The sequence below is a fragment of the Salmo trutta genome, chromosome 3, assembly GCF_901001165.1.
Source record: "Salmo trutta chromosome 3, fSalTru1.1, whole genome shotgun sequence".
In the NCBI taxonomy this organism is placed as follows: domain Eukaryota; kingdom Metazoa; phylum Chordata; class Actinopteri; order Salmoniformes; family Salmonidae; genus Salmo; species Salmo trutta.
The window spans coordinates 14,312,537-14,331,325 of record NC_042959.1 but is presented as its reverse complement, the minus strand read 5'-3'; the positions used below and the strand labels follow the sequence as shown (position 1 = coordinate 14,331,325).

The window sequence follows — 18,789 nt, the reverse complement described above, 5'->3', positions numbered from 1 at the left end:
TAGGCTAAGTAATGCATGCACTTCACTGCAATCTAATAGAGAAAATATGCATAATAATAACATATATATAAAATATTATTATTATATTTGAATTCATATCCAAACCCAGAGACAGGAAATTGTTTAATATCCTATTGTGAAGAAACTGGATCCGACTTGGTACCAAATATTGGGATATTTCAACATCCAAAATATTACTCAACAACACAGCTGAAGTCTGTGAAGAGCAATTCCTTATGCAGATATATGAGAAATGACTTGTGCTGGTATGGGTGATACTGATATCAGTTGAATTTTCTGTTTTCAAAATATCTCCCTGTCTTCTTTGTTTGGTTATTGTTTAAATATGCTTTTTAAGTTTCATTTAAACGTTCTACAGTAGTTTTAAACTGTAACCCTACGTGAGAAACGCGACCAATCCGGTGCTTTTTTTCTATCTCAGTAGCCTATTGGAGAGCTTGTCTATAAAGGCACTGAGACCGTGTTTTTATATCGTTTTATCTGTGCTGCAATACACGCTCTTAGAGAAGAAGTTGGGAGAAGGGGGACAACTTTTACTGCTCGTTATCAAATAAGTTATTGAAACAATAACACCATTTTATTTTATCTCTGCACCAATATCCGAGGTCATTGAGACATTTGGAGGTGAGTTTTAATACTTTGGCAGTGTGCTCCCTGTGTCAGTAACAGAGAGTTTATTAATATAGGACTACATCTTTTCCCACAGTTTTATAATTGAAGGACAATATTCAACGTGTATTAATTGTTACTGTTGGTATATTTAGGTAAATTGAGTGTCCATTGTTGAATTAGTTCCTTTATAAATCAGTTTTTTTAGGAATATTCTGTATTCTTCAATCGCTACCCTTTCTATCTTGACAAACTTCAGTCATCTCATCTCGTCATCTGATGTAGTTTGGTTAGACTTGTGACTTGTGAAATTAGACCCAGTGGTTTCATACCACTGAAAATCATCACTGCAATCACTGTCTGTGCCTTCAACCCTCTGCCCTGTGGCACACAGGTCTCAATAGTCCCTTGTCATTAGCCCTCAGATATAGGTCTGCCTTTCGCTCTGTTCATATAATACATCAAACGCTAGAAGTTAGAGCATTGGGCCAGAAACTGAAAGGTTGCTGGTTCAAATACCCGAGCCGACAAGGTGAAAAATCTGTTGATGAGCCTTTGAGCAAGGCACATAACCCTAATTTGCTGCAGTGGTGTTGTACTACTATGGCTGACCCTGTAAAACAACACATTTCACTGCACCTATCCCGTTTATGTTTTTAATAAAATATATATATTTTTTTATGCGAACCTGACCAGATAGCTTGACCAGAGAAATTCTATCAAGCATCAGAATAGATCATCCACACTCCAGAGATGGACACAGGAACTGAACCTATGGGCACCGGAGGTCATCATGAGTCAGGTGATCCAGTTGGACCGGCGCTGCTCTGGCTCCGGGACACTGTTACCACGGTAACACTGCAGGCGCGTCAGAGGGTGTTACAGGGAGCGTTGTTACTGTGTGCTCTGGGACTGTTACTATGGACCGCCATCTTCCTCTACGGGAGCTTCTACTACTCCTACATGCCCCTAGCCACCTACAGTACACCTGTTCACTACTACTACAGGTGTGTTTTACACACATACAGACACACTCTCTCTCACACACACACACACGCTGTCTATCTCTCTACGTCTCTCTCTCTTTTGCTCTCTCTCTCTCTCTCTCACACACACACTGTCTATCTCTCTCTGTCTCTATCTCTGTCTCTCTCTCTCTCTCTCTCTCTCTCTCTCTCTCTGCTGTGATGGTACACTGTAATATTTAACCTAGTAGACATGGGAGTTTATCAACATTGGACTTGTTTTCAAATTCTTTGTGGGGCTGTGTAATCTGAGGGAAATATTTGTCTCTAATATGGTCATACATTTGGCAGGAGGTTAGGAAGTGCAGGAAGTGTACATAGTCAAAGATGTCCTTATTTTTGGGTCAGTGACAGTGGACAGGTATTCTGCTACTGTGTACTCTCTGTTTTGGGCCAAATAGCATTAGAGTTTGCTCTGTTTTTTTGTAAATTCTTTCCAATGTGTCAAGTAATTACCTTTTGTTTTCTCATGATTTGGCTGGGTCTAACTGTGTTGCTGTCCTGGGGCTCTGTGGGGTCTGTTTGTCTTTGTGAACAGCCCCAGGACCAGATTGCTTAGGGGGCTCTTCTCCAGGTTCATTTCTCTGTAGGTGATGGCTTTGTTATGGAAGGTTTGGGAATCGCTTTCTTTTATGTGGTTGTAGAATTTAACGGGTCTCTGCATGCATTATTTGGTGTTTTACGTTGTACACAGAGGATATTTTTTGCAGAATTCTGCATGCAGTCTCAAATTGGTGTTTATCCCATTTTGTGAATTCTTGGTTGGTGAGCGGACCCCGGACCCCGGACCCCACAACCATAAAGGGCAATGGGTTCTATAACTGATTCAATTATTTTTAGCCAGATCCTAATTGGTATGTCGAATTTTATGTTCCATTTGATGGCATAGAAGGCCCTTCTTGCCTTGTCTCTCAGAGCGTTCACAGCTTTGTGGAAATGACCTGTTAAATGTTTAGGCTGAGGTATGTATAGTTCTTTGTGTGCTCTATGGCAACGGTGTCTAGATGGAATTTGTATTCGTGGTCCTGGCAACTGGACCTTTTTTGGAACACCATTATTTTTGTCTTACCAAGATTTACTGTCAAGGCCCAGGTCTGACAGAATCTGTGCAGAAGATCTAGCTGCTGCTGTAGGCCCTCCTTGGTTGGGGACAGAAGCACCAGATCATCAGCAAACAGTAGACATTTGACTTCAGATTCTAGTAGGGTGAGACCGGGTGCTGCAGACTGTTCTAGTGCCCTAGCCAATATGTTGAAATATATGTTGAAGAGGGTTGGGCTTAAGCTGCATCCCTGTCTCACCCCCTGGCTCTATGGAAAGAAATGTGTGTGTTTTTTGCCAATTTTAACTGCACACGTTGTTTGTCTACATGGATTTTATAATGTTGTATGTTTTTCCACAACACCACTTTCCATCAGTTTGTATATCAGGCCCTCATGCCAAATTGAGTCTAAAGCTTTTTTTGAAATTAATTAAATTAATGCAAAACAAAGACTTTGCTTTTGTTTTGGATTGTTTGTTTGTTAATTAGGGTGTGCAGAGTGAATACTTGGTCTGTCGTATGGTAATTTGGTAAAAAGCCAATTTGACATTTGCCCAGTACATTATTTTCACAAAGGAAATGTACGATTCTGCTGTTAATGATAATGCAGAGGATTTTCCCAAGGTTGCTGTTGACGCATATCCCACAGTACTTATTGGGGTCAAATTTGTCTCCACTTTTGTGGATTGGGGTGATCAGTCCTTGGTTTCAAATATTGGGGAATATGCCAGAGCTGAGAATAATGTTAAAGAGTTTAAGTATAGCCAATTGGAATTTGTAGTCTGTATATTTTATCATTTCATTTAGGATACCATCAACACCACATGCCTTTTTGGGTTGGAGGGTTTGTAATTTGTCCTGTAGTTCATTCACTGTAATTGGAGAATCCAGTGGGTTCTGGTAGTCATTAACAGTTGATTCTAAGATTCGTATTTGATCATGTCTATGTTTTTGCTGTTTGTTGTTATAGAGACAAACAAATTGGATAAGTGGTTTATCCATTAATCTCCGTTTTGGATAGATAACTCTTCGTGTCGTTGTTTGTTTAGAGTTTTCACATTTTCCCCGAAGTGGTTCGATTCTATGTGTAACGTGTACGCTAATAATCAGAAAGCAAGAACAGGGAGTGAATTTAATAACTAAATGAAGATGGAACAAAACAAGAGTAGCGTACAGACATGAACCATATAAACAGAAACAGAGTCAATAACGCCTGAGGAAAGAACCAAGGGGAGTGTTAGATATAGGGGAGGTAATCAGGAAGGTGATGGAGTCCAGGTGTGTGTCATGAGGCGCAGGTGCGCGTAACAATGGTGGCAGGTTTGCGTAATAGTGAGTAAACTGGCAACGTCGAGCGAGGGGGAGCGGGAGTAAACGTGACACTATGGATTCTTCAATAAAGTTGAGCTGATTTCTGACGTGCTGTTCATTCTTTTTCCGTAGTGTATTTATGTATTGTTTTAGTGATTCACCATAGAGAAAGCATAGTATCAGGTTTTCTGGGTCTCTATGTTTTTGGTTGGACAGGTTTCTCAATTTCTTTCATAGGTTTTTGCATTCTTCATCAAACCATTTGTCATTGTTGTTCATTTTCTTAGGTTTACATTTTTAGATTTGATAGGGAAGCTGAGAGGTCAAATATACTGTTTAGGTTTTCTACTTCTAAGTTTACAAACATTTTGTCCAGGAAATTCTCTAGAAGGGATTTGAATTTGTTGTTGCCTAATTGTTTTTTTGTTAGATTTCCACACTACTTTCCTTCCAGCTATAGCATTTCTAAATATTATTCAGTTCCTTTGGCTTTGATGCCTCACGATTGAGCATAGCTCTGTTCAAGTAGAGTGTGATTTTGCTGTGATCTGATATGGGTGTCAATGGACAGACTGTGAACGCTCTAAGAGACTCTGGTTTGAGGTCAGTGATAAAGTCTACAGTACTACTGCCAAGGGATGAGCTATAGGTGTACCTACCAAAGGAGTTCCCTTGAAGCCGACCATTGACTATGTACATACCCAGCATCCGACAGAGCTGCGGGAGTTGTGACCCATTTTTGTTGGCTATGTTGTCGTAGTTGTGTCTAGGGGGGCATATGGAGGAGGGAATGCTGTCACCTCCAGGTAGGTGTTTGTCCACCTGTGTGCTAAGGGTGTCAGGTTCTTGTCCAGTTCTGACATTTAGATCGCCACAGACTAGTACATGTCCCTGGGCCTGGAAATTGTTTATCTCCCCCTCTAGGATGGAGAATCTGTCATCTTTAAGGTATGGGGATTCTATTGGGGGGATATAGGTAGCACACATGAGGACATTTTTCTCTGTTGACATAATTTCCTTATTAATTTCTAAACAGATGTAAAATGTTCCTGTTTTGACTAATTTAATAGTGGGTTAAGTCGGCTCTATAACAAATGAACATACCCCCGAGTCTCTTCCCTGTTTCACAACTGGTAGTTTGATGGATGGAACTACCAGCTCTCTGTAAGCTAGAGAGCAACCAGTGGGCCCGTCTCCTTTACACCATGTTTCTTGTAGGATGACAATGTCTGTATTTCCAATTTCTTTGATGACGTCTGTGTTTCTGCTCTTTAGGCCAAAGGCAGATGACCTCAGACCTTGTATATTCCAGGATGAGATTGTAAGAGCTTTGTGTTCCATAGTGTCTAGTGTTTTTTTGTATGGTTGGGCCTGTTGCTCTACTCACGGCCTGGGCATATGTCCTGCTGTCATGTTGAGGTCCTTGCCTTAGGGGTGGGGGGCAGAAGGGGCATAGGTCTGATATGGGAGGGCCTATATAGGGTGAGGCCAGGGTTTGCTTGCGATGATCTGAGCTGGTTGGGGTGTGGCTGGTGATGCTGTGGTCTAGGTGTAGGTTCTCTTGGCATGGGTTCTCTCGGTGCAGGTCCTCTCTCTCTGTCTCTGTCTCTCTCTCTCTCTTCCTCCCATACCTAAAGTACATACATACTTTTGCAATAATTGGAATTCATTATGTTTTTAACTCCCTTTCCTTTTGCAGGACAGACTGTGACTCCTCAGCTTCTCTTCTCTGCTCCTTCCCCACCGCCAACGTCTCTCTCCTGAGGAATGGCAAGAACCAGGTGATCCTTATATACACTGTTTATCCATCCACCTTTATTAGCCTATGTAACGATTAGAAACGTTTTCCAAATTCACAGAATGAATTGGGAGGTTTTCACTATGATGTTTGAACTCATTTGAACCCTCCCTCTGAAGGTGATGACATACGGCCAGCCCTATCGGATCTCTCTGGAGCTGGAGATGCCCGAGTCGCCAGCCAATCAGGAGTTAGGAATGTTCATGGTCAAGATGTTCTGTTACTCCAGACAGGGGCAGACTGTGACCTCTTCAGCACGATCTGTGAGTTGACCAGTGTTGGCAATATCAAGTATTGTGTTGGATTTGTTAATGTGCATCTCATAGTTACATATTAAACAACCCTGCTTTGCACTTTTTAACATTAATCTGTTTTGATCTGTATTGGTGTGGTGTATTTTAAGTGTATGATCGATTTTTGTATATCGCTGCAACCAAATTGCCCAGCAATGGGAACAATCAATATCTTCTGAATCTGAACAAATCAGCTGCACATTTAAATATTCTGATTGTCCTGTATTGGTAAATTGACCACCATGTTGGTCTGCCTCGCTGTCTCAGGTAAGGCAGCTCAGCTCCAGCTCTCGCTTTGTGAGTACGCCGCTGCCGCACACTGACCTCCCACGCAGCTGTCATACCGCATACTATGACTGCTTATGACATCTCTTATATAGTTAAACATAACTATAGAACTGCTAATGACATCTCTTATATAGTTAAATATAACTATAGAACTGCTTATGATACCTCTTATGTAGTGTTTTTTTACAGTGTAATAAGCTTTATGACAGAGGTACAGTATGTCAGAGGAATGTGGCAATGGACAATAAAGTAAAATATGCATTAGAAACTGTATACATTGGCTATAGGGTGTCCTGCTCCATGTCCTGTTCCTATTAGACAATGCTGCGGTATCGCTCCGGCCTGCTTCAGACTCTGGGAACACTGTTTCTCATCCCGTTCTTCCTGTCTGGAACGGCTGACCAGAAACAGCTGGTAGAGGTGGAGCTCTTCTCCGAATACAGAGAGGATTCTGTGAGTCTCTGGCTGGCCAGTTTGTGTGTGTGTGTGTGTGTGTGTGTGTGTGTGTGTGTGTGTGTGTGTGTGTGTGTGTGTGTGTGTGTGTGTGTGTGTGTGTGTGTGTGTGTGTGTGTGTGTGTGTGTGTGTGTGTGTGTGTGTGTGTGTGTGTGTACACATGGCTAATCCCTCTCTCTCTGTAGTATGCCCCCTCTATAGGAGCCATCATTGAAATCCAGTCTCAAAGGGTGCAGATCTACTCAGCAAATCTCTACATTCACGCTCACTTCACTGGCATAAGGTTCGCTTTACCTCATATTAAATCTTTAACAAGTATGAAACATTTTGATTTACTTAAAAAGTAACACATTTACATGAAAGTATGAACTAATCCCCCCCACCCACCTCCTCTCCAGTGGTGAAAAAAGTACCCTACTGTCATACTTGAGTAAAAGTAAAGATACCTTAATAGAAAATGACTGAAGTAGAGGTGAAAGTCACCCAGTAAAATACTACTTGGGTATTTGGTTTTAAATATACTTACACTACCAGTCAAAAGTTTTACAACACCTACTCATTCAAGGGTTTTTTATTTTTTTTACTATTTTCTGGTTGAGAGAATGTCAAGCGTGTGCAAAGCTGTCATCAAGGCAAAGGGTAGCTATTTGAATTACTACGTGATTCCATATGTGTTATTTCATAGTTGTGATGTCTTAGCTATTATTCTACAATGTAGAAAATAGTAAAAATAAAGAAGTACCCTTGAATGAGTAGGTGTTCTAAAACTTTTGACCAGTAGTGTAAGTATCAAAAGTAAAAGTATACATTTCCAATTAATGTAAAAAGTACATTCTTTTCTTTAGGAATTTAGTGAAGAAAAAGTAAAAGTTGTCAAAAATATAGATACCCAAAAAATCTACTTAATAAGTATGTTAAAGTATTTTTACTGAAGTACTTTACACCACTGCTCCTCTCTCCCCTCATCAGGTACTTCCTGTACAACTTCCCGACACTGTCAGCAGTAATGGGTGTGGCCAGTAACTTGTCCTTCCTCAGTGTCCTCCTCCTCTTCAGCTACCTGAGGCTCATCTGGGGCCGATTTATCGACCCCCAAAAGGTGAGAATGGAATGGCCCCTAGAACAGGAGAACATGGTATGATTCACATAGTGAGACAGTGTAGTGAATCTTTTTATAACCTGTGTATACTGTTCTCGTACCTGTCCAAAACATTTCTTCAGAGACAGTAGTCACGGTATGTTCTAGTATATTCTGCGTGTGTTCATGTATGTGTCTGGCCGTGTGTGTATGAGGTGAGAGATAGGATTCATCTTCATCAGAGGCTAGCCGGGATGGACGAGAGCAAGGACACTGAACTCCTACAAGATAACCAGGATGACACTACAGGTAAGTACACACTTGTACACACACACCTGTGTGAGATGTATCATGTGTTTGTTTCCTATATCATGATGTTATGTTTGGGTGTGCTTTTCACTCAGGAATTGAGAATTCTTCATCGGATGCACTACTGGAGGCACATCAGATTACAGCAACCCATCTGAACCAGAAGGAAGAGTCCATTCTCAAAGCAGATGGGGGGGAGATGGACATCAGACATGGAAGGTTTCAGAGTGAGATAGACGAAGAAGAGATCATTGCTGAGGAAGAGGTGGAGAATATGGGCATGTCTGTTGACCCAGAGTTGGAAGGGTCATCTGAGACAGCAAAGCAGCCAGACAGCATCCCCAGCACACTGATAGGAACCTCAACCTGTGTGATATCCTGATGGAGAGCTCCAATGGATGCACAGTGGCTTAATGACCAATAGTTGGGGGTTAAAGTATTATCTTCAGAGGGGCCCTCTTGTGCTTTGTTACTGTAAAACAATATGAAGATTTGTTAAGTTTAAAAACGTTCTTATATGTTTAAAGCTGTGTGAATATATTACTTTTTGTGTCCTCTTTTATTTCGTTTATTTAAAGTTGTGTGATGATTCACGCAAAAACCAGACAATGTTGAAATATTTGACCATAGGCCTCCACCTAAGATTACCATTTTACTGTAGCCTACAGTATTGCACAAATGGAGTAAGGGTTATATCAGATGACCTCAGTATTATGAAACATTCAGGGTGGATGACAACACAAAGTGCCTTCCTCATTTTAATATGTTTGCATGTTACCAGATAGTTTTCCATCCAATTGGCAACAAATTTTCATGTGAATATTCTAAAATCCATATTAAAAAAATATTAAACATTTTTCACCAGTGGTTTCCAACAAACTTTCTTGTTGCGTGATGATGTAGGGCACACACAATGTACTTTCTCGCTTAAGTTTTCATGTAGGCCTACCGAACAGATAGTTTTGTCACAAAAAACTGTTGCGTTAAATAGCAAATGTGCCTACTCTGGTCTCTTCACATGCGCTCCAGCCAATAGCTCGCATATAAAGTGCGGGTAGGCTGTGCGGTTACCACTTGTTACCACAGCCACTAAGTCAAAATTGGCTTTATTGTAAAAATTTATGAAAACAAATATTTCATGTTTGGTCTTAACTTAAGGTTAGGGGTTGGCATAAGGTTAGCAGTGTGGTTAGGTTCAAAATCACATTTTATGATACATTGTAGAAATGGGCGGGGTTTACGACTTTGTAAATGTGGTAACTAGTGACGACCAGGCTGTGCAGCTGGACTAGTTTACATGATGAGATTATTATGGATAAGAGCGAGTATATCATTTTTTTGTCAAACGGCAGACAAGCATCGATCATCATGTGACCAGAATAAGACCCCTCGATATTTATCTATATTAGCATCAACCTCATCACAGTGCGCTTTCACCACCTTGTGAAGTTCATAAATTACTTCATCTGTAGCCTAATAAACTGCATGGCTTCCCGAGTGGTAGTGGGAGGACCACACACCATGTCATCGCTTGACTCCAAGTTTACTTCGATAGTTGCGACATGATAGGTATTATGTCAATATTTGCACATAAAGGCGTTTACACTGCAATTTCTCACATAGTTATTTTTACCAAAACAAAAATATCCCATGTCGAACGAACAAATGATCCGTTGGCATTCATAAAAGTGTACCTAAACTTCACAGCTGTCATTTTTTTATAAGGCATGCCTTTGCTTGCATAAAAACGTTGGATGGAAACGTGATTAGTAACCAGAATTCTATCCAACTTTTTTATTTAAGTAAAGTATCGTAAATGTCGATACAGAAACATAACTTTTTCTGTAAACTTTTCAAATGTTGGCAAAACAAAATACGCTAGACAAGGTGGGCTCTTTTTGTGTCAGTAAAATTAATATATGCGAGAAATGTAGGTGGAAACGCTTTTAATGCACATATATTGATATAATAACCATCATATTGAAGTAAACTTGGGAGTCACACGATGGCATGACGTTTACTATAGGCTATAGGCTACAGGGTGGTGAAAGTGCAAGTAAATGAGTTTGATGCTGCTTTCCAATAAATATTGAGGGTCTTATTCTGGTGACATGATAATGAATGTATCTCGCTAATTTGTCCGTAATAATGATCTCATCATATAGGCTATACGCGCGCTAGACAACAGCGAGCAGATAGTTATGTTGGCTCGAGCGCATGTGCCAATACCCTATATAACGCAAAATTATTTTGTGATAAAACCATCAGTAGAGTTGAAAATGTGACGGAAACCCATTTAAACTTGTATTTTCTAATCGGAACATGGGAATTTAACCGCAAAATGTATCTTTATGTGCAACATGTCATCACGCACAGCCTTTTACCTGCAACAATGAAGTCAATTTAATGGAAACTTATAAATGGTGGGAAAATGCACATTTTATTTTTATGCGGATTTTAGAATATTGGCATGAAAAGCTGTCACCAATGCGATCTAAACCTAGCTAGTGACAAACATTCATATGTCTCCCATGTTCCCCTCATAATTTTCATTTAACAAATATTATAAATTATTTTACTGGTGTTTGTATAGCATTTAGGCATTTACGCCCTACATTTCACATTCTGTCTTTGTCACTCAAAAACATGTTAACAGCACAATCTGTCAAAAAAAATGCAGTGTATTTTTTATTTATTTATGACATTAATCAAGTCACCTAAGATTTTTTTTTAATATCATATAGTAGTTAGGCCTGTTAGTAAAACATTCTGTATAGAGTACCACAGTATGTGTCGTAATACCCATAAAACCTACAGTGAGGGAAAAAAGTATTTGATCCCCTGTTGATTTTGCACGTTTGCCCACTGACAAAGAAATGATCAGTCTATAATTTTAATGGTAGGTTTATTTGAACAGTGAGGGACAGAATAACAACAACAAAAAAATCCAGAAAACGCAAGTCAAAAATGTTAGAAATTGATTTGCATTTTAATGAGGCAAATAAGTATTTGACCCCTCTGCAAAACATGACTTAGTACTTGGTGGCAAAACCCTTGTTGGCAATCACAGAGGTCAGATGTTTCTTGTAGTTGGCCACCAGGTTTGCACACATCTCAGGAGGGATTTTGTCCCACTCCTCTTTGCAGATCTTCTCCAAGTCATTAAGGTTTCGAGGCTGACGTTTGGCAACTCGAACCTTCAGCTCCCTCCACAGATTTTCTATGGGATTAAGGTCTGGAGACTGGCTAGGCCACTCCAGGACCTTAATTTGCTTCTTCTTGAGCCACTCCTTTGTTGCCTTGGCCGTGTGTTTTGGGTCATTGTCATGCTGGAATACCCACCCACGACCCATTTTCAATGCCCTGGCTGAGGGAAGGAGGTTCTCACCCAAGATTTGACGGTACATGGCCCCGTCCATTGTCCCTTTGATGCGGTGAAGTTGTCCTGTTCCCTTAGCAGAAAAACACCCCCAAAGCATAATGTTTCCACCTCCATGTTTGACGGTGGGGATGGTGTTCTTGGGGTCATAGGCAGCATTCCTCCTCCTCCAAACACGGCGAGTTGAGTTGATGCCAAAGAGCTCCATTTTGGTCTCATCTGACCACAACACTTTCACCCAGTTGTCCTCTAAATCATTCAGATGTTCATTGGCAAACTTCAGACGGGCATGTATATGTGCTTTCTTGAGCAGGGGGACCTTGCGGGCGCTGCAGGATTTCGTCCTTCACGGCGTAGTGTGTTACCAATTGTTTTCTTGGTGACTATGGTCCCTGCTGCCTTGAGATCGTTGACAAGATCCTCCCGTGTAGTTCTGTGCTGATTCCTCACCGTTCTCATGATCATTGCAACTCCACGAGGTGAGATCTTGCATGGAGCCCCAGGCCGAGGGAGATTGACAGTTCTTTTGTGTTTCTTCCATTTGCGAATAATCGCACCAACTGTTGTCACCTTCTCACCAAGCTGCTTGGCGATGGTCTTGTAGCCCATTCCAGCCTTGTGTAGGTCTACAATCTTGTCCCTGACATCCTTGGAGAGCTCTTTGGTCTTGGCCATGGTGGAGAGTTTGGAATCTGATTGATTGATTGCTTCTGTGGACAGGTGTCTTTTATACAGGTAACAAACTGAGATTAGGAGCACTCCCTTTAAGAGTGTGCTCCTAATCTCAGCTCGTTACCTGTATAAAAGACACCTGGGAGCCAGAAATCTTTCTGATTGAGAGGGGGTCAAATACTTATTTCCCTCATTAAAATGCAAATCAATTCATAAAATTTTTGACATGCGTTTTTCTGGATTTTTTTGTTGTTATTCGGTCTCTCACTGTTCAAATAAACCTACCATTAAAATGATAGACTGATCATTTCTTTGTCAGTGGGCAAACGTACAAAATCAGCAGGGGATCAAATACTTTTTTCCCTCACTGTAGATGTCAAACAGGGAAACGGTTCCAATCATTTTTTCCACAATACATTTTCCCATAGGGGATTACAGAAACACTTAAAATAAGGGCTGTTTCATGTAGGCTTGCCCTGGCGTGACGTTTTCATAACCATGTACATTTCTCTAGGACATGGTGACTTTCATGAATATATTTTCCTGTATTTACCTGTAAAAAAAAAAAGAACTGCTAATTAGCTGCTAATTTGATTATCATAAAGACCTACAAATACCATTGGTGATCTGGACGAGACTGCCGAATCGAGGCAAAGGTAAGAATCTCTGGATTAACTATCTAATGTTAGCTAAATGTAGTAATGAATAAATTGGCAATATTGCTTTAAATTGACAATTCTGTGAACTGTATTGTGAATGTTTTAAATTTACACAATACCTGCTTAGTAAAAGTTTCAGCTAGAGTTTCATGCAGGAGCTTGCAGGGATTTGTAGTCTTGCATGATGTCTACTCTGATGCTAATGAACATTTTCGAATATGAGAGTAAATAGAGCCAAATTTATTAATAAAAGTCACATTCTCCTAGAGAGTTTTACATGGTTATCAAAACGTCACGCCAGGGTAAGCCTACACAAAACACAGCCATTATTTTAAGTCATTCTAAAAATGATTGGAACCATTTCCCTGTTTGAACGCTAGGTTTTATGGGTATTATGACACCTCCACTGTGGGGCTCTATTTGGATACTAGACCGAGTACAGAGGAGGCTAGTGGGAGGAGCTATGGGAGGACGGGCTCAAAGTCCAAAATCTTTTTTTCCATATGTTTGATACCGTTACAATAATTCCATTCCAGCTATTACAATGAGCCCGTTCTCCTATAGCTCCTCCCACCAGCCTCCTCTGACAGAGTACCCTATGGCCTATTCATGTGACACTGATGCAGATGACGCAGATGTATTTCCTAGATAACAAACAAGAGAGACTCCTGTCAACCTGCAGTTCAATGCCATGCTGCCAGTCACGCTCATTCACTCAGAATGTTTGGAAACTTTGTTGCGTCACAGCATGCAAAATACTGCCACATCAGGGATAACGCAGGGAGACAGAGCTAGAGTCTATCCTAACCTACTGCAGTCCACCGACTGTACAGGTGTCATTTCTACAGACTAAATCAACCCCTAGGGTCCATAAAGTGGTACATAGATTTATCAAGGGGATGCTGTTCGATGCACAAGGTAGGCTACTGCTAGCAACTTTTATTATCAGTATTTCAGCATCCTTTTTGCAACACCTAAATACACTTTGTCATTTCATTGTCAGACCTTTACCCGTTTAAAAAAATGTGTTGTAGCTATAGCTTATTCTTGTCTCTTGTTAGTGAAAGAATTTACACTTTTTTTCATTACTATTTTATTCTTAACTATATTTTCAAATACCTTAATTTGCTTGTGTGTTTTGTGCTGTATCTGATTTTTTAAATATTGGAACATATAATCTCTACTCAGGAGACTCATCTTTCACTCACAAAGAGGATTAGGCCTACTAACATTGGAGTGGATTTATCAGGATAACTACATCCCCTGGAATATCACCCTTTCACCTGGGAATGATGGACAACACAACACCCCCAGCTCTGAAGGAAATGAAGGATGTAGAGAAAGAAAAGGAGACGGTAGAAGGAGAGTTGGAGAATGGAGAACATGACAATGATGACGGATTTCTTGGACTCTTGAATGATGTCGACCAACATCCGCCCAGTGTATTTGGTACGGTGAAACCACAAACCAAACTTCTCTCTAGCCCGGACTCACCCGCTAACAGTCTGGAACTACAAGGCCATAAAAGAGTACCAGAAGAGAGACCAAGGCATCTGGAAGATACAGAATCAGCCTCTGACATGCATGTGACTCGAGGCCTTTTGGTTGATATTCAAAGATGTGACAGTGGAGTGTGGGAGAAGGGAGAAGAGAGGGGAGAAGTACATGTAGAAAAGGAGAAGTGGTCAGAGAGTGAGAGCGTAAACGATTCAAGGATGAACAGAAGGAGTGCGAAGGAGAGATGGAGACTGAGGAAGAGGGAGAGGTTGGGAGGGAGCATGCCAGCAGCAAAGACAGAGGGATGGGAAAAGATGGAGAGAAGAGAGAGATGGAGCGGGTCAAGGAGGATGAGAAAAATGGAAGAGGAAGAGGGGATGCAAGATGGAGGTGTGCTGAATGAGAGGAGCGAGGAGAGGAAGAGCGCAGAGGAGATAGGTGATAAAGAGACAGAGAGGATAGGGGATAGAGAGATAGACAGAGAGGGCACAGGGGATAGAGAGATGGAAGTAGAAAGTGCAGGGGACAGAAAGATGGAAGGAGAGCGTGCAGGGGATAGTAAGATGGAAGGAGAGAGTGTCAGGGATAGAGAGAAGGATGGCGAGAAGGAGGGTGCCAGCAGCCTGAGCTCTGAAGGGAGCTGGTCTCCTTCCCCCCATCCCATCTTCTCCAGGATGCACATGCACTCCTCTGTCTCATCCTCCTCTTCCTCCTTCAACTGCTCCTCAGCGGAGAGCGATGATGTCTTCAGCGAAGGAGAGGACACAGCCAGCAAAAGGAGCACCATGAGGAGGGTGAGATTGAGAACCGAACGTGAAAAGAGAGACATTGTAGGTTTACTAGATACACCATACTTTAGGAGATCATATTTCAAATAGACAACGACAATAAGTCACTGGTTTCATATCCACTGTAGGCTGTTTCTGTTGATGCCTTTATTCTCCATGACAGAATGTCTGTAATTTCCATCCCCTTCTCAACCCCTCTCTGTCTAACTGCTGTCTGCGATTTGCATGAGTTTGAAAGCGAGCCTTGACATGAGCAAATTTGAATAGGATTTGCATGGGTCCTACTGATGGAGATAGGGGAGACTAGAGAGGAGGGCGATGGGTGTTCCACCAGTGCTTTCCCACTCCCCTTAGTGTGGGCCTACAGTCTTTTGACTGAAGTTATTCCACATTTCCCATTATGACGCTAAAGACAGAGATAATTGAAATAGAAAGTAGGCTATTTTAAGCACATATGACAATGGACATTTTCTTTACTCCAGTGTCGCTCCTGGAGGACCTTCCTAACCGTGATGCAGTGGTCAGTACGTCGGCAGAGCTCATGGGTCCAGCTAGCAGGACATCAAGGCATGTGTCCATTCAACAACACTCACACATCAATATAGCACTTTATATGTACTGTATAACATCTCACCATTTACTCACACATCATCAGCTCTCCAAATCATTCACTCATTCTGTTACAATGCGAGCATTGAGGAAACTGCAGATACATTGGTTAGTTAGTGAATGTAGAAGTTAAAGTTAAATATTGACTACACCCACCCTCCCCTTGCCCCTGCCTATATGTTGCTAGGTAACTTCCAGCTGAGTGAGGGGGGTGAGGTGCTGAAGCGTTTCAGTGAGGTGGAGGCTGTGTGTCTTCAGGCCCTCATGGCCGACCCCCTGCGTCCATTTGTACCGCAGTATCATGGCTCGGTCACCAAGGGTGGCGAGAGTTACATTCGCCTGAAGGACTTACTGAGTGGCCTGAAGAACCCTGTCATCATGGACTGCAAGATGGGCGTGAGGTACTGTGTGTGTCAGAGGAGGCTGTGTGTGTGTGTGTGTGTGTCTGTGTGTGTGTGTGTGTGTGTGTGTGTTGTGTGTTGTGTGTTGTGTGTGTGTGTGTGTGTGTGTGTGTGTGTGTGTGTGTGTGTGTGTGTGTGTGTGTGTGTGTGATTAAGCTACTGTTGCTCTTAGGACATACCAGGAGGAGGAGTTAACCAAAGCACACACTAAGCCCACCCTGCGGACTGATATGTACCAGAAGATGGTAAAAGTAGATCCGACGGCTCCCACAGTGGAGGAACATGAGCAGCGAGGCGTGACGAAGTGGCGCTACCTGCAGTGGAGGGATAACACCAGCTCAACTGCCACATTAGGCTTCAGGATCGAGTGCATCATGGTGAGTGACTCGGCTCCAACGTCCAAACCTCTGCTGTCCGCTGATTGGCTAAATTATAACAGAAAGAAATAAACATCAGAATCAAGATCAAGACAAAAAAATATTATTTTGTGCCAAAGTCTTCATTTATTGATGTTTTAAAAGTCCTGACTGTTCTCGACCTCTCTGTCTCTCAGGGGAGGGTCTACTAACTTCCCTGGATTATGTATACTGGGGTTATGTAAACTGTTGGTGGTCTACAATAGTGCCAGGGTTTTACAGCCTGATTCAATTAGATCCGCTTTAGCTGACATCTGTATATTGGTATAGAGTCAGAGGTGAAACTGCTTTAGAGCTGTCAAATTCACAAGCAACTCCCGGCATTACACCTAAAGCATTGCCATTGGCTGCATGGAGTCGCATTAAGAGAAATCCCATGCAGCCTTGTTTAAGTTAAAACACTAGAATGTCAGAAATCCTCATAATTTAGTTAAATTATTTTCAATTTGAGCGTCATTATTTCTATATAGCCTACACCAGGAATCATCAACTAGTTTCAGCTGCGGGACGATTTTTTCTTGAGCGGATGGTCAGCGGGCCGGAACGTAGACTGCAAATTGACCACATGAAGTCCAAACAGATGTTTGACTAAAACATAATAATTTCAAGCCTTGCTTATATTTCTGTACGATCACGTATCTCTATTAAGTGTGGGAATACTTGGTAACACGTGTCTTATATTAAAATCACTTGGAGCTTATTTCCTGGTGTTTTTACACTCTATTATGTACAGCAAACTTGTTTTTTCTCTCATTAAACCTGGTGGGCCAAATAAAACCACCCGTTTGGTGAACCCTGGCATACACTTTCTCATTCTTAACTTCTAACGCGAGTGGGCGGGTTAGGCTTTGTGACAATGATCACAAGAGCAGCTGCTCACCGATTTAACATCTCCAACAGCTCCGATGCAGTTCCACCGCCGATACCGCCAAAACATCAGCAATGCTGGTGTCGGCTATCGCTTGTTAATACTTGATCTGATTGAATCTAGGCCTAAGTCTGTGTTTGTCCCTGTGTGTCCATGTTAGATGGAGAATGGCATCGTACAGCGGGACTTTAAGAAGATGCTCACCCCAGCTCAGGTCACCGAGGCCCTCCTCTCCTTCACCAAGAGTCAGCTACACATCCTGGTCAGTCATTTGCCATCAACATCACCTATATTATGTACAACATAAAGGTTTCACATACCTCTAATAATATAGCTAAAATATTCATCCTTTTCACCCTGCACTCTCCCTTCCGGTTTCTCACCCTTAGAAGGCCTACCATTCCAGACTTCAGGCTCTGGATGAAGCACTGAAGGAATCCCCATTTTTCAAAGCCCACGAGGTCAGTTCATATTTACCACTTAAACATGTCAACCCTCCCTCTACTTAATAATAACATATTTAGTCTCAGAACTGGTCATACAGTAATGTTTTGAGTTCACCTGACAGGTGATTGGCAGCTCGCTCCTCTTTGTCCACGACCGGACCAGTCAGGCAAGCATCTGGATGATAGACTTTGGGAAGACCACCCCATCGCCCAGCAGTGTGCAGCTGAGGCATGACGTCCCTTGGGCAGAGGGGAATCGGGAGGACGGGTACCTGATCGGGCTGGCCGCCCTCACCTCTTTCGTGGGTCAGGCCATCAGCCAGGCAGCCTGCAGACAGGTGGAGAACCATGGAGAGGAGATGGGTAGTGTCGCACACACCCTGCAGGAACAGGAACAAACAGACTAAAAGTCAGGGTGGTCAGGGCGAGGCAGCACAGAATGAAGGTACTTCTGATGGAACAAGAGAGACCACATCAGGACAACACTCACAGGAATGTGTTCTCTAATTTACATGGATTATGTTTGTGGATGATTTGAGGCATTGCAATAGACAGTATTAATGGACAGAAGTCTCAACTGTTTAGACAGAATACAGGGTGAGTTGAGTTGAATTTGGTGTTTGTGGACAATATTTTTTCATTTTTTACAATAAAAACGACCTATTGTACAAATGCCTCATCTATAGACATCATATTGATGTGTTCAATGTGTTCCAACTCAAACGTCTGGTTCGTCTCATTTGAATGTGCCATTGAGGAAATTTAATTTGAATAGCCACAGTCGTTACTTCAGGCTTTGTGGTGGTGGTTATCTCCTGAACCATCA

At 41.9% G+C, this 18,789-nt stretch overlaps 2 protein-coding genes and 1 long non-coding RNA gene across 5 annotated transcripts; 2 read left to right on the top strand and 1 right to left on the bottom strand.

Annotated features, from left to right (window-relative positions):
• Window positions 1-219: 219 nt before the first annotated feature.
• On the top strand, window positions 220-9,084 carry LOC115168975 (seipin). Of its 3 annotated transcripts, none has more exons than XM_029724558.1 (10): window positions 220-645; window positions 1,327-1,637; window positions 5,708-5,789; window positions 5,926-6,069; window positions 6,367-6,396; window positions 6,706-6,840; window positions 7,027-7,124; window positions 7,811-7,940; window positions 8,135-8,228; window positions 8,324-9,084. In XM_029724558.1, exons 2-10 carry the CDS (start codon window positions 1,384-1,386, stop codon window positions 8,608-8,610), a joined length of 1,254 nt encoding a protein of 417 aa, XP_029580418.1. In that variant the 5' UTR covers window positions 220-645; window positions 1,327-1,383; the 3' UTR covers window positions 8,611-9,084. The 3 variants fall into 3 exon arrangements, with proteins under 3 accessions (XP_029580418.1, XP_029580438.1, XP_029580428.1); XM_029724568.1 differs by having other exon boundaries at window positions 453-645; window positions 1,331-1,637; XM_029724578.1 differs by lacking the exon at window positions 6,367-6,396.
• Window positions 9,085-13,558: 4,474 nt separating this feature from the next.
• Window positions 13,559-18,635, top strand: LOC115168953 (inositol-trisphosphate 3-kinase B). Its single transcript, XM_029724518.1, has 8 exons — window positions 13,559-13,856; window positions 14,127-15,229; window positions 15,706-15,790; window positions 16,020-16,233; window positions 16,406-16,610; window positions 17,678-17,779; window positions 17,907-17,978; window positions 18,086-18,635. The coding sequence occupies exons 2-8, from the start codon at window positions 14,228-14,230 to the stop codon at window positions 18,368-18,370; spliced, it is 1,965 nt and encodes a 654-aa protein (XP_029580378.1). The 5' UTR covers window positions 13,559-13,856; window positions 14,127-14,227; the 3' UTR covers window positions 18,371-18,635.
• Window positions 16,571-18,162, bottom strand: LOC115168997 (uncharacterized). Its single transcript, XR_003870800.1, has 3 exons — window positions 18,079-18,162; window positions 17,722-17,804; window positions 16,571-16,658 (listed from the first exon to the last, which is right to left on the bottom strand). It is a non-coding gene; the product is annotated as an uncharacterized LOC115168997 (long non-coding RNA).
• Window positions 18,636-18,789: the final 154 nt, after the last annotated feature.